The sequence below is a fragment of the Chiloscyllium punctatum genome, chromosome 4 (assembly GCF_047496795.1).
Source record: "Chiloscyllium punctatum isolate Juve2018m chromosome 4, sChiPun1.3, whole genome shotgun sequence".
NCBI classification, from domain to species: domain Eukaryota; kingdom Metazoa; phylum Chordata; class Chondrichthyes; order Orectolobiformes; family Hemiscylliidae; genus Chiloscyllium; species Chiloscyllium punctatum.
Window position 1 is genome coordinate 79876379 of NC_092742.1, and position 15291 is coordinate 79891669.

General features: G+C 39.4%; 1 protein-coding gene across 14 annotated transcripts in view; it reads right to left on the reverse strand.

Moving 5' to 3' along the window:
• Nucleotides 1–15291, reverse strand: part of LOC140476467 (alpha-(1,6)-fucosyltransferase) — a 741369-nt gene that overhangs the window by 8672 nt on the left and 717406 nt on the right. For all 14 annotated transcript variants that reach the window (XM_072569145.1, XM_072569143.1, XM_072569136.1 and 11 more), the window contains one exon: nt 13630–13780. In XM_072569145.1, the coding sequence (XP_072425246.1) occupies nt 13630–13780 (151 nt within the window). The remainder of the gene's footprint in view (nt 1–13629; nt 13781–15291) is intronic.

Consider the following 15291-nt stretch of genomic DNA (forward strand, 5'->3'; position numbering starts at 1 on the left):
TCTGAAATACTCTCAGAAAAATGCCATCATTTATTTGTGGATTTGTCGTGACCCCTTTATTGGGGAGACCACTTTGGAAAATATTTACTCACGCCAAATGACTAAAATATGATAACTGGAATGAAAGAGCTTCCAAGTCTAATGACCTCACAGTGCACTCATGTCACTCAATGCAAGTATATTGCAATAACTTTCCACCTTTTCAGATTTTTACTACAAAATGTTTGCACTAAAATTATGAAATGGCCTCTTGAGAAGATGAAGCTGTGTATCAAACATTGCAAAGAACCGATTTTCTCTTGAGGGAGAACAGCAAATGGATTGGGAGGCTTTTTGAAATGTGGCAAGGTCCGTACCACTTGAAGAAAAATGTCTAACTTCAGGAAAGCAGCAGTCAGAGAATCAGGGAGATCTCCAGTCTTTCAGACCATCAGATCTCTGCTGGTCAAAAGCAACTATCTAACTATACTAATTCCATTTTCCAGTACTTAGCCTATAGCCTAGTGAGCAAGAGCTGCTCAACACTTCCACCTCATTGTGTCCATTCCATTCACTTTTATGGTCCTCACTTGTTGTCTTGTAATTTCTATCACCCAACCTGTCTCTTTACAAATCTCTACTTCTGCTGAGATAGTATCTAATTTCTGCAAGAATGTTTTAACTAAATCAACTATGCTACAATGCAGTAGTATACACAAATGTGTAAGATTGTCACATCATCTTATTTATTTAGAATTTTTAATGTAGCTAATTTTAATCCCAAATTCAGGTGTCTTGGGTTGGGTGGGAAGACGACTTGTTTTACACTTCTAACCCTACTTCCATTCATCCACTTCAAGTGTTAACCCTGTGGTTGAGCTGTCAACCTGATTTGAAGGAGCAAGTCTATCACTAAAATTTCCTCAAGGCGGTTACTTGCTTCTATTAAACCTGCTTTAAAAAATAATTCATGGTATTTGTGGAGTTATTAGGTTTGTTGATAATTAATAGGAGAACATATTCTTAAAATGGACATATTTACTGCACACTTGTTCACTAAGAAGTATATGTCTCTTTATCTCATCTCTGTGTGCCCATGGCAAACTCTGACCCCCACACCTGTCCCACACTCTCTTATGACCTTCCAGGATGTCTTAGAAGGAGTCAGAGTGCAGGATTCCCTTCCTTGCCTTGTCTTCTGTTTCTGTATTTCATCATTTGTGTGTTTGGACTGTGCGAAAGTTAAGTTAAGTTTATTTTGAAAATTTGGTAACAAGTTATGTCTTAGTCATGAATGTCAGTGCTGCCGCAGGACAGAATCATGTGGCATGACACAGTGGTGAGCACTGCTGCCTCACAGAATCAAGAACTTGTGTTCGATTCCAGCCTTGGGTGACTGTCTGTATGGAGTTACACATTCTCACGTCTGCATGGGTTCCCTCTCCCATAGTCCAAAAACGTGCGGGTTATGTGGATTGATCAACTCAAAAAAACAAGCCTTTTTAGTGGCCAGGGAGATGCTGGCGAGGTGGATTAGCCGTGGTAAATGTAGGGTACAGGGTTTAGGGGCAGATGCTCTTCAGAGGGTTGATGCAGACTCGATGGGCAAAATGGTCTCTATCTGCACAAAAGGGACTCTGCTTCCATTCTATGATAAAATTCCATTTCTGACAACATTCAAGTCAATAGTTTGAAGTACCTGCAGATTTTCCAATCCAGTGGAAGTTATTAAATTCAAACAATATCCAGCGTTGTATGAACAATTATAAAGAATTTTCTCAGCTTTCAGGCAGTATTATACTGCACTGTGTGATCCATGAAAACCGCTTCTACTGGTAATGCAAGACAGTGTGTGCAACACGTGCAGCGGTTGAACTGTAGCTTGCTGTCAAGAAAAATGGTTTGCTTTATAGATTGTTCAAGCACTGATGCGTTGGCCCAATTTCACATCCAGGCAGGGGACACTGTTTAATCCATTATACGATGATTTCTGTCCCAATCACTGAAGTGAAATAATGCCATTTATGCATTCAGATAAAACATGAATCTTGAATGCAGGAGGTACACTGGGGTAATGCTGAGCAGCAGTCGCAGTCGAAACTATAGTCAGAAGAACATTGCCAGCTGTCTCAAATATCTTTGATACTTACATGTGTCAAAATTCCATCCGCATCTACATTAAACATATTCAATTACCCTACCTCTGCGGTTTTTGAAGCTGGGAAATTCTGGTGTCTCACAACCCGAGTGAAACATTGTTTCATTTCAGACCTAAAAGGGTGATCATTAATTTTTAAACAGGATCCCCTAATTCTGGACCCATCAAGCCAATCTGGACTCTTCTAAATTCCATTCCAAACAAGTCCACCCGCTCATTATGGGTATCAGTCTGATTAACCTCCTCTGAAATGCTGCCAACACATTTATATCCTTAAAAAGGAAACCAAAAACTGCCACAGCATTTAAGATGTGGTCTCACACAACATGTTTGATTTTATGATCAATTCCTCTTGTAATAAAGCAAAGCATTACAACTGCCTTCTTAATTACTTGGTATACCTTCAGACTAGTATTTTGAGACTTGGACCAGAACACTGAGATCCCTCTGCATTATGTTGTTCACTGTTAAAGCAATATACAATTCTTTTATTTTGTCAAAGTTCTCATTTTTTACACTATATTCCAACTGCCAGATTTTTTTTCCCATTCACTCAATCAATGATAAAATTTGTCTGCATCCTCCTATGTCTTCTTCACAAAATACTTCCCTGTCTTTATGTCATCTGCAAATTTAGGTATTGTGATTTCTCTCCCTTCGTTTAGGTCATTGACATGAAGTCTAAAAAGTACGGGTCCCAGACACACCTCTGCAAGACTCATCACATCCTAGCAATCAGGAAAGGATCCACAAATGCACTTACTGCTTCCTGCCATCTAATACTCTATCCATACTGCTAAGTTATCACCTACACCATGAATTCCTGCTTTACATAAAAACTTCCACGTGGAACTTTACCAAATGCCTTCTGAAAATCCTACTATGGTATTACAAAAGGCTCCTCTTTATCCAGAGCTTACACTGGCTCAGTGGTTCGCACTGCTGCTTTGCAGCACTGTGAAACTGGGTTCGATTCCACTTTGCGTGCCTGTCTGTGTGGAGTTTGCACGTTCTCTCCATGTCTGCATGGGTTTCATCCAAGTGCTCTGGTTTCCTCCCACAGTCAAAGATGTACATGCTAGGCGGACTGGCCACACTAAATAGCTCATAGCATCCAGGGTCGTGCAGACTAGCAGCATTAGCCATGGGAAATACAGATCACAGGGGTAGAGCAGGGAATTGGGCCTGGGTGCAGAGCTCTTCAGAGGATTGCTGTGGACTCAATGGGCCAAATTGCCTAGTTCCTAGATGGTAAGGATTCTATGATCTAAGAATACAGGGGTGTACAGCACAGAAACAGAGCCTTTGCCCAGGTATCCTAAAGTAATCTAGTCCCATTTGCCAGCATTTGGCCCACATTCCTCTAAACCCTTTCCGATTCACATACCCTTCCAATTGTACCAGCCTCCATCACTTCCCCTGGCAGCTCATTACATAAACACACCACCCTCTGCATGAAAATAGTGCCCCTTCGGTCCCTTTCAAATCTTTCCTTTCTTACCTCAAACCTAGTTTTTGACTCCTCCACCCCAGGGAAAAGACCTTGGTTATTTACCCTATCCCTGCCCCTCATGATTTTATAAACCTCTGTAAGGTCACTCCTCAATCACCAACTCCAGGGAAAACAACCCCAGCCCATTCGGCCTCTCCCTATTACTTAAATCGCCAACCCTGGCAACATCCTTGTAAATTATTTCTGAACCCTTTCAAGGTTCACAGCATATTTCCTATAGCAGGGAATGCAATATTCCAAAAGTGGCCTAATCAGGGTCCTGCACAACTACAATATAACTTCCTAATTCCTACACTCAATGCACAGGCCAATAAAGGCAAAGAGCTAAAAGCCTTCTTCATTACCCTGTTGACCTGCCCTTTCAAATAAATCCAATCAATTAGTTCAATATGATTTCCCTTTCACAAAACCATACTGACTGTTCCCAATTACTTTAATTTAATTTAAGCATCCAGCTACAATCTCCTTCTAAGAACAGACATCAAATTCTCTGCCCTAGTTCTCTGGTTTCTGTCTCTTTCTTTGAATAGACTCATTATATTTGCAACTTTCCAATTGGGTGGTAACATGCAAAAATCCAGCAATTTTTAGAGAAGAAAAAAGAACAATGCATCCACTTATCTCTTAGCCGCCTCTTTTAAGAAATTAGAAGGAAACTGATCATGACCCAAAAACGGACCAGCCCACAACTCCATCAGTTTTGTCAGTACTGCCTCCCCAGTGATAGTAATTTCACTAAGTTCCTTTGTCACTTCCACCTCCTGATTTACAGATATTACTGGAATGCTGTTTTTTAATTCTACAGTGTAGACAGAAGCAAAATATTTGTTCATTTCTTCTGTTATCTCTTTATTATTTACTAAACTGCCCAATTTCACTATGAGGATTAACACTCACTTTATTCATTCTTTTCCTTTTTAAGTACAAGCATTGTTAGTGCTTTTACATTTCTTGATACCTTTCTCTCAAACTCAAATTTCTTTCCGCTGATTAATTTTTTTAGTCAATCTTTGCCATCCTTCATATTCTGTCCAATCATCTGACCTGTCACTCATCTTGCAGCAATTATTGGCTTTTTCCTAAATTAGATGCTTCCCTTAACTTCTTTCGTGAACAACAGATGTTGGGTTCTCTCTTTAGAATTTTTCATTGTGGTAGAAATATATCTATGCTGCGTATTCTGAAATATCCTTTCAAATGTCTGCCACTGCTTCTCTGTTGAGCTTTCTCCTGAAAAGAGAGACATATTGATGAACCATTTTGTCATATACTCATCAAGATAAATGCAATATGAGCACATTTCAGAAGTTAATGACAACATATACTACAGAAGAAAGCGTGCCGATTGGTTGGCTGGGACACTGATGGAAAAAGTTATAGGGAGCAACATACAGCTTAAATTCCTAGGTAACTCTAAAGAAGGCACAAGGTTTGAATAGATTTATTTTTCTCCCCCAGTGAATGTAGTCCCTGCATTTGAATGTATTTTAAGTCCAGCAAGTATATATATTAACTATGCTACAAACTTGACTGATTAGCTGAAATTGGTTGTTAGAGTAGCTATTAATACATTCAGGATTGTTCAGTAGGTGTGTAATTGTAGAATCATCTCTAACATTAGTCAATCAGGCAGCATCCGAGGAGCAAAAGAGTTGACTTTTCAAGCATAATCTTTCATCAGGGTAATCATTTAGTTATACCTGAAACATTTTCTTGCTTGCTCCTCAGATACTGCTTGATCTGCTGTGCCTTTTCTAGTGCCACACTTCATTGACTCTGACTCTCCAGCATCTGAAGTCGTCACTATCTCCACATATAACATTAAACAGCTTTATGTTTCACCAGCCTGCACTAGGACTGTCATTTAGCCAACTGGAGGGCTTTGTTAGACGATTGCTTATTTTGAATCCCAGTGCTAAAGTTTACTTTCTAGAATAATATATCCTAGTCTCTGCTCTGGCCAGGACTCATGCAGGCTGCATAATTGTGGGTGCAAACTCAAATTCTCAATCTCAGTGCCACAGCAAGTGAATACACCCATCAAACCACTTTGCAATTTCCTAGGAACCAACATATTTCCAATTTATGTTCACTGCAGAAAATAATCATACTCAAGCTTGTGGTCAGGAATGATAATCTCTACATGAAAAGTTAAAGGGGAGAGAAAATCATTAACTCTGATTCATGTAGTACACCACTTGTAAGGAGCTATTCAAAGTTCAATTTTTCTTATTCTGAACAGTAATTTCATCAGATTCTTGCTATTCCATTTTTACTCTACATGACTTGGCCTCGGGTATAAAATGATAGAATTAATGTGTGGCTTTCAGTATGTAGCTTTTAAAGCCTTTGTGCCATTAAACCACAATCACTGGATGTGTATTAGCGGCTTGAAGTTATTTCTGTGCAGCACTACATTCAGGTGCTAATGGTAGTTCTTGTACCTAGAGATCGCTTAGCAAAAAGGCCAATTTCAGTGTTGGTTAACTTCAACTATTGTGAAATAATTATTACGCCTTTGGGTTTTGTCAGTTGCGTGTGTGCCACCTGCTAAGCTTAATGTAGGTTGCGGACTTGAGCAGCTGAAGCTATCTATACTAAGTGCATGACTGCAATTTTATATGTTTACATATAATGTTGAAAGGATGGCCACAGTCAATAACTCCTGAACAATCTGATAATACTTTCCCTGAAATCTCTCTCAACTATTCAGTAATTATGGATTTCAACTGGATTATGTCATATTGTGAGACTTTCAAACGCACTTAATTTGCTTTTTAATAAAGAAACAGGCTTTGGTTATTGAGTATGCTGTTCATCCTTGCATATTTATTTTGGTGGATAAATGAAGACCGTGGAGATATTAAACTTTTATGTATATTTTACTTATGTTGTGAAGTTGCAGGATGACCAAGATTACAACGAGATTTTTAAAAAAGAGATTTTTTTTGCAAATAAAAACTTTGAACTTTGGAACTGAGTGACTACAGAGTTTGAGTGCACCACCACATGGTCTCTGACATTAGTATAATTTCTTTTGACATGGTGGATATTGCTTACAGTTACTTCAAATCCATGTCCCACTTTATACTCTGCCCTTCATAATACATTACAAGATATCAAATCCAATGTCCTAGCTGCTACTTGTAGTGACTTTACAAACATATAGGACACCCCTCAAAACAACTCTTAGGATCTACTTTTCAACCATTACGTTTCAAAAGGCAGGGAGGCAAAAGCCTGGTGGCATTGTCGCTAGACTGCTAATCTAGAGACCCAGATATTGTTCTGGAAACCCAGGTTCAAATCCCGCTACAGCAAATAGTGGAAGTTGAGTTCAATAAAACAAAAAGTCTGGAATGAAGAATCTAATGAAGAAAATGACTGTTGGGAAAAAGCCATCTCGTTTAGGGAAAGAAATTGCTATTCTTATGTGGTCTGGCCTACATGTGACTCCAGACCCACAGCAATGTGGTTGACTGTGAACGGCCCTCTGAGCAATTTGGGATGAGTAATAAATGCTGGTCTAGTCAGTGACGCCCTTACCTCATGAATGAATTTTTAAAAAGTGTCTACGCTTCAACAATATCTAATTGGCTATGGGACATCCAGAGGGCATTAACTGCATTGTGTGAACACAAGTTACTTCTTCATGTTATTATTAATATTTTTTGAGTATTCAAGGATTGTGGACTGTGGTTCCATTTGATGAGGAAGAGGAAAGACTTTTTTTATAATTAAAAAGAGATCAGTAACTGGGTAGCTGGGATATTCATTTAAAGCATCATATTTGGAATCATATGGCGTAAGCACTTTGTTTGGAGTTATGTCCGGGTTTGTGTTGGTTAGGAGTTAGTTTTGTTTGGAGTTTAGTTGGGGTCTAGCTTGCTGACAGAGAGAGGGTAGCTACCCAGCACATCATCTGCTTTGTTGAGAAAATCCTAAAGAGTTCCATTTGATAAATGGGACACTGATCCAAAAAAGCCTCCAAAGCACTTCTTTTTGACATTTCCCGAATCACCTGCCACTGCAATGCCATTCTCGCATTCCAATCACTTAATCTGAACTATCAACATCTTTTCTCCCCCAGCCCTCTAACATCACCACCCCCTATCCCAACTAGAGCATAAATGCTGCCCGCTCCACACTTCACTTCTACTCTGATAAAGAGTCAACTAGACTCGAAACGCTAGCTTGCTCTCTCTCCATGGATACTGCCTGACCCGCTGTGATCTCAAGCATTTGTTGCTTTCAGTTCAGATTCCAACATCTGCAGTAATTTGCTCCTGCAAAGGTCACAGCCTACCTCTATTTATTGACAAAGTGCCACTTATCTACATGTGCTGGTTACCATCCTTTTTTTTTGTCTACAATATCAAAGAGTTATTGGCTGAAGCGTTTTTTCTTTCAAAATTAATCTTTGCATGGAAAATTTCTTTTTTCACTTTTCATGAATTTGCATATCTGCATTGGGTTTCTTTTCAGATAGGTAAATAGTGCATCATCATTGAATATTTTTTGTTTTATGATAAATCAGCATTTTGTTATGGATTGAAGACAGTTGGCAGATATCATCTAAATCTCATGTCGAAAAAGTACATAACTGACTACAGGGATAGCTGGGTAAAGCATTCAAATTTATGTTGCGACCTTGCAGTAATGCAACTGGAAAGACATTGTGAACTCCTCCAGCTTCAGTTGAAATGGCATCAGAAGACCATTTGATTAATTAGGCTTGTTCAGATCCTTTGAAAGCATGAAGCAGTTGGCTCCATTCCTTTGTTCTTTCTGATGTTTACATTTCCCCCCCAAAAAATCCATAACACCTTCTTGAAGAAGTCAGTACATATTTCTTTTGTGTTTCCGAAGGCACCCCTACTGAAGGTGCACATTTTGGATTCAAATATTTCCTCAGACCTTACAGGAATACTGGTGTGATATTTCAATCATTTCGGATAGTTGTATCTTAGAAGAAACTAACATGCATTTTTTCAGGTTTCTTCCAATAAGATTTGGCATCAATGTGCTTGAAGAGCAGCAAATGTCATGCACCAGTGAAAGCCAGCTCAGTGTAACTGACAGCAAGTAACTGCTCTGCAACATTTCCTCTTCCATATTTTTTATTAATTCACTCTGAATTCTTCCTGAATTTCATTTAATCGTTCACTTCAAATTTGCAATTTAAGAAACTTCAAACATAATTAAAGATTGTGGCAGCTCTTGACATCAAAAGATCATCAAATTACATGTTCTGCATATATATGCCCACACAGTGAACAGATTACATTGTCAGTTTACTCTATTGTGTCTTTGAGAACGGTTTCTTTAACTCCCTCTTGCTTTGAGTTCTTGTGTACATTTTTCATTCACAGGTCACTTATATTCTTCTGTTGGGTCACAGGCACAGAGATTTATTTGCAAAATTACTGACCAAAGCATTCAGTTTTTCCTTCAGCTTTTGACAAGTCTGATAGTGAACTTATGGTAGATGCAATTTTTGCCACAATTACAACCTGATTGTTAACTTTGACTCAGGATACCAACAGATATTGCATCGGAGAACTTCTTTATTCATATTAGGATCCTGGGAAAGCAACACTCAAAATGAAAACCAGCACCTTTCATCCACCTTTGGCTTTCTCACCGTTTGGAACCAAGGCCAGATTCTCGGTGTTTCAGCACACAACAATGATTTGCCACAGGTTGAGATCCCCATGGCATTGTAATAGAAAGGAACATTTCATCAGCTCGACTATGCCAGAGAAATTCTGTTATCTTACGCTTCTGCATATACTGATATGAAGAGGAATAAGTCTATGTTTCCTCCCTCACATCTCGGAGCCCCTTCCATCTCAGAGCTGCCTTAGTAAGTAAATCTTATGTCCTTGTTAGTGCCCTTCAGCACTGCTTGATGATAGTGTGATGGCACCAGTGTACTGCTGGGAATACCAACCGAGCCTCATTAGAGTTACTGATATCGTATGCAAGAAAGGATTGCCGCATTCAAGAATCGTATATGTCTAACTCAATATTTTATGTCATGTCAGAGAGTTTCTCATCCAACATCAGTGTATCACGGTGAACTTTTTTTTGTGGTCCAAATACATTCTGAAAAATGAAAATCATGTCAAATAGTATCCAGGAACGAGGATGAAAGATATCCTATGTCCTCGCTGTTGTCAGCAGACTATTAAACTGGGGTGAAGATTAAAGGCCCAACAGAAACTGTATGTATTACAGTTGGCAGCGAGGGATAGTGAGTGAATACAGCATATGGCTTTTCATCCCCAGGTATATTATTTGTGGGAATCAATGCCCCCTCTCCATATTCCCTGCAGAGAACAATGTTACACTTAAATTCAGAGTAGTTATCAGTCACTACTGAATACTCCAAGACTGGCAAGCCCTCCCAAACAACAGTGAGGAAGAGAAAAAGGCCTTGATCAGCACTATTTCCAAGGTTATGATAAAAGCTTTAAGATGAACAAGCGAACAGCTCCCTAACCAGAGAAATCCAAAAAAGCCTGTGGTTTGGGGATTAACTGAAGTGACTAGTATGACAGGGGAGATGAGGATATTTTAAATTTAAATAATGAGGGCTTAATTTCAAAACTAAGGAGCAAGTTCAAAACTGGTACTCAATCAATTCGCTCCAATACGGCACTCGTTACAACTGATACTGTCTACTTAGTACCACATGTACTCAACTGTCCTGTGATCACTGACTAAGTGTCAGTGTTCTGTAGAAATGCCTGATTCTTGATTACCGGCCACTGATATCTGAAGTGATTCATGGTCAGAAAACAGGAATTCAGGTGCCACAGGGAAACTAAGACCCAGCAGACAGAACGTTGTGCAGAATATTTGAATATAGCAATATTTTTCTGCTGCACTCTTTACTTCTAGACTGTAGCAATTAATACCTAGGAACAATTTTACCTTTCACTTCTACATGAATCTCCCTGCAGTAAATTAACACACACTTATAAATCTAACTGTCAGTTACACCACAGTAATCTGATTTAATCATCAGCAATGCAGCTTCAAGTGTGTAATTTACAAAATCACAATTAACAAACTCTAAATGGCTATTATGAAATAACTCTTCAGGTGACCTTGCCATCAATAATAAACACAGTTGAGCTGTTAGGTTACCCATGATCGACTGGTTGTTGGTACAGGCCACATCACAGCGTCAGTTTAAATCAGAGCACAAAGTCTTCATTTCACAAACTATACACTTTCAGTTCAACTATAGTTATGGATATTCATCTGAACATATACAGCACCAAACCAGCAAAGAATTACTTCTTGTCTATGTATATGAACTCTGGCTCAAAGCAGATGGAGCATTAAATGAAACAGTTTTGATTGGAGTGCACAGGGCCTAGACTTTCCAGATGGAAGGCATAGAAATCCAGTATTGCAACTGCAATTGGGGGAAAAAAAGAGATGGAATTTTGTCAAACACACCAAAAGTGCCTCCCCTCCATCAGGAGGCACGAGACGTGACTCTGTTTTCAAATTTGTGATGACTACTTGGCATCTTTCACCATGTTTCTGATTTTTTTTGCTTTTGTACAAAACTGTACAAATATAACAAAGAAAAGACCAGAGATTCAATTTTCCGATATTTTCTCTAAGTATTAGCACACCACCTTCACTGGTAAGATATTTCAGAGTTGAGACGGAAAGCGAGGGCGAGCATCTTACCTTACCGCAGGCCTCAATACTGGCTAGCCATTGGCCAGATGCTGTCGGCTAGTCAAAATCTGTTGTTCTCTAGGTCCTAATGGTCACCAATCGGGAACCCATTTCTCAGGGATATGGCATTGAGTGGCCATCTGTGGCTCCAAAAGCACCCAGACTGAGGAAATTAGAGGATCTCCTAATACCTAAAAACACAGCACGTAGGTTGCCATAGTTTTGCCACCTCTCTCGTCTGTGGGGAAAGCAGGTGATCAACAATGGGCTAAGGTGAAGCTCTTAGGTGGCAATTGTCAATATAAAGGACCTTAGTTGCTGGGGAGTCAAGATAATTTTCTTTGACCTTATTTTTGTTTATCACTCAATCGCTGAGGGGGTTAGACATGAGTGAGATTCTCTCCAGGGCCAAGAAGCACTTTCTTTTCTCTCATCAGTTCTCTCACTATCCCCAGGGAGGGGAAAATGGCACTTGATTTAGTATTGCCAGAGCGACGCTCCTTCACCAGGTGGTTGTGTAGCACACAATTGTAAGACACAGAACTTATGCATTGAAAAATACTTTGATTGTTTGTTAAGTCTCTCATTTGTTAGAATGACCATGTTACTTTCACTTCTTTCATATGTAAATCATAAAACCTTTTTAAAAAAGTTACATTCTCAGGTTAACTTTAACAATTGGTGTCAGCCCAGGTAATATGATGAAGGGGTTACCCCCCTGTGTGCTGTTGTCTGTGTCATAATGTTTAGACTGAATCTAATCTAAAAAAATGAGTTAACAGAACCTTACATGGATTCATGCAGTTTTTGAGCATAGTACAATGTAACTCTGCAAGTACAAGTTCACCCCACAAACGTATATGCATAGGTGTGTGTGCGCGCGCACGTCTGGGGTGGGGGGTTGTAAGTGTCTGTGAGAGAGTGTATATATGTGTGCATCAGTGTAAAGTGGTCTAAGTCTATGAGAGGGTGCGTGTGAGTGTATCTGTAGGAGTGTATAGGAGTGTATGTGTGCATGTCCGTGTATAGGAGTATCTGTGTGTGTGTGTGTGTGTATATATAGGAGTCGTGTGTGTGTGTGTGTGTGTGTGTGTATATATAGGAGTCGTGTGTGTGCGTACAGGAGTCGTGTGTGTGCATGTGTATATAGGAGTCGTGTGTGTGTGTGTGTGTGTATAGGAGTTGTGTGTGTGCGTGAGTGTGTATGTATGTATGTATGTATAGGAGTAGTGTGCGTGAGTGCGTGTGAGAGAAAGAGATGCCCTGAGGCATGATACATTGGTGAAACCAAGCAAAGGCTATGGCAATGGATGAATGGGCACTGCACATCAATCAACCGATAGGAGTGTTCCCTCCCAGTTGGACCTTTGGGTGACCATCCTCCAAGGCGGACTTCGGGACAGGCAGCAGAGAAAAGTGGCTGAGCAGAGGCTGATAGCTAATTTCAGTACCCATTGGGAGGGTCTCAACCGGGACCTTGGGTTCATGTCACACTACAGGTGATCACCAATTCACCATACACACACACACAGACATTTCTATACACAGACGCACACACAGGCATTTCTATACACAGATGCAAACACACACACACACACAGACTTAGACCCCTTTACACACATACACATTCGCTCTCTCTCACACAGACACTCACAACACCCCACCCCAGAAAGACAGACACACACATATACGTTTGTGGGGTGAATTTGTACTTGCAGAGTTACATTGTACTTTGCTCAAAAACTGCATGAATCCATGTAAGACTCTATTAGCTCATTTTTTAGACTAGACTCAGTCTAAACATTATGACACAGACAACAGCACACAGGGGGCTAACACCTTCATCATATTATCTGGGCTGACACCAATTGTTAAAGTTAACCTGAGAATGTAATTTTTTTAAAAAGGTTTTATGATTTACATATGAAAGAAGTGAAACTAACATGGTCATTTTAACAGATGAGAGACTTAACAAACAATCAAGGTATTTTTCAATGTATAATTTCAGTTACATCACACTGTAAACTTTTGCTATAAATTCTGTGTCTTACAATTGTGTACTCCACAACCACCTGGTGAAGGAGCAGCACTCTGAAAGCTAGTGCTTCCAATTAAATCTGTTGGACTATAACCTGGTGTTGTGTGAATTTTAACTTTGTACACCCCAGTCCAATACCGGCATCTCCAAATTACCAAATATATCAACTTCCTTCTTGTTACAGAGATAACACACGTGACATTGCTGCTACCTTATTGATTTATTTAGTTATCATACCTGTGATGAGAAGGTACAGACTAAGAAGTCTGCCTGAGAGAGAAAATGGATGTCCAGAATCACACCTCGCAGCGAATTCTCCGTGTATCGGTTATGAAGACCCGCTGACCATGAGATTGAATTATCACTGATGAATTCATAATCTGGGTATCTGGAGTGTGCACAGGGTGGACAGAGAGACAAAACATGAAATAAAAAGTAAGGGTTTACAGGACTTCAAACACAGTCCACAACCTCACTTTAATAAAACATCACTTTATGCAAAAGCAGGAAGCATTGCCAGAACCATCATTTATAACGGATTCCAAACAAATTTAGGAGAACTGGATGACTACCAGTCCACTTCAGCAGGTATCACATATTTGTTAAACATTTAAACTTTTCAAATTTCAGCAGAGAAAAAAAAACAATTGCTAACTTGGGTTTCTGGACAACTTAACTACTCTGAAGAAATAGCAATTCATCGATGGATCAACTAAATCAGGGCACATACGTTTTCTCATGAGGCAAAGTACCATTGTATTGTCAACCATAGTTATTCAACAGTTCCTGCTAACATTGCAATCCCCCAGTGAGTTCAGTGGGATTTATACTAATAACAGGGCAGTGTTGTGTACTAAGTACACAGCTAATTAAATATAAAAGTCAACCAACGGTGGGAGGATAAAATGGTCACCAAAAGTCATGCCATGAATTCAGTGATCGTAGCTTCAAAATGCCACATTTGTCCAGTGATGAGCACCTGGAAGTGAAAGGGGTCACAAATAAGGACAGCCAGGAAGCTGTCAGATAAGTCCTTCCATGGAGCTGCTGACCACAAATACTCCTGTAACCTTGATCTCAATAGGTCCACTTCATTAAGAAGTTTAAATTTAAGACTTCAAAGCTTTTCTTCTTGAAGCAATTCCCAGTGTGCACTGATGTTGCCAATGAGCTGTGTAAAATGTTTGGGTTCCTGGGAATAAAGATCCCACATAACTGAAATATTCTAAAATTTAACAAGCAACTGTGAACAAAATAAATACATGCTGACTTTACAAAGCTGTGACAACATGAACCTGAATTGAACATTCCTGCAATGTATCATTATCCATTTCTATCAATATTAGCATTATTCTGCACCTCCATACTATAATCAAAGTTCCCCACCATTATCTGATATATGGTGTTACTGCATCAAACTCTGAAACACATTCTATCACTTTTCCTGTGGGTGACTTTTGTACATGTGAAAATGGAAAAAAAGATAAATCCAAACTCACGATATAATGCACAAAATCAATTGCACATTTCATTCCCCTCAAAGTCATCCTCTTTGACCCTTTTTCTTCTGGTTGTTGTTTTATTCTCTCTCGCTCACCTCACATTCATTTATTTTCTGCTTCAACTTTCTCCAATGTTTTGTCTCTCCCCATCTCGGTGTTTCATGTCTCTTGATGTTACAGACTGCCTGTGCTCAACCATTTGTTTTGAACTCATCTCTTTCCATGCCACAACTAATTGAGAGCTGCTCCAGACGGTGCTGCATTTGAAAATAAAACCCTGCTCTCCCTGCATGTACAACTTTAATGATTAGAGGTTATTGAACTTCTTATAACAGTTTCACCCACTTTTGAATACAGTTGATAGGCAAGCAATTAAATTATTTAGCAGTGTGCCCAT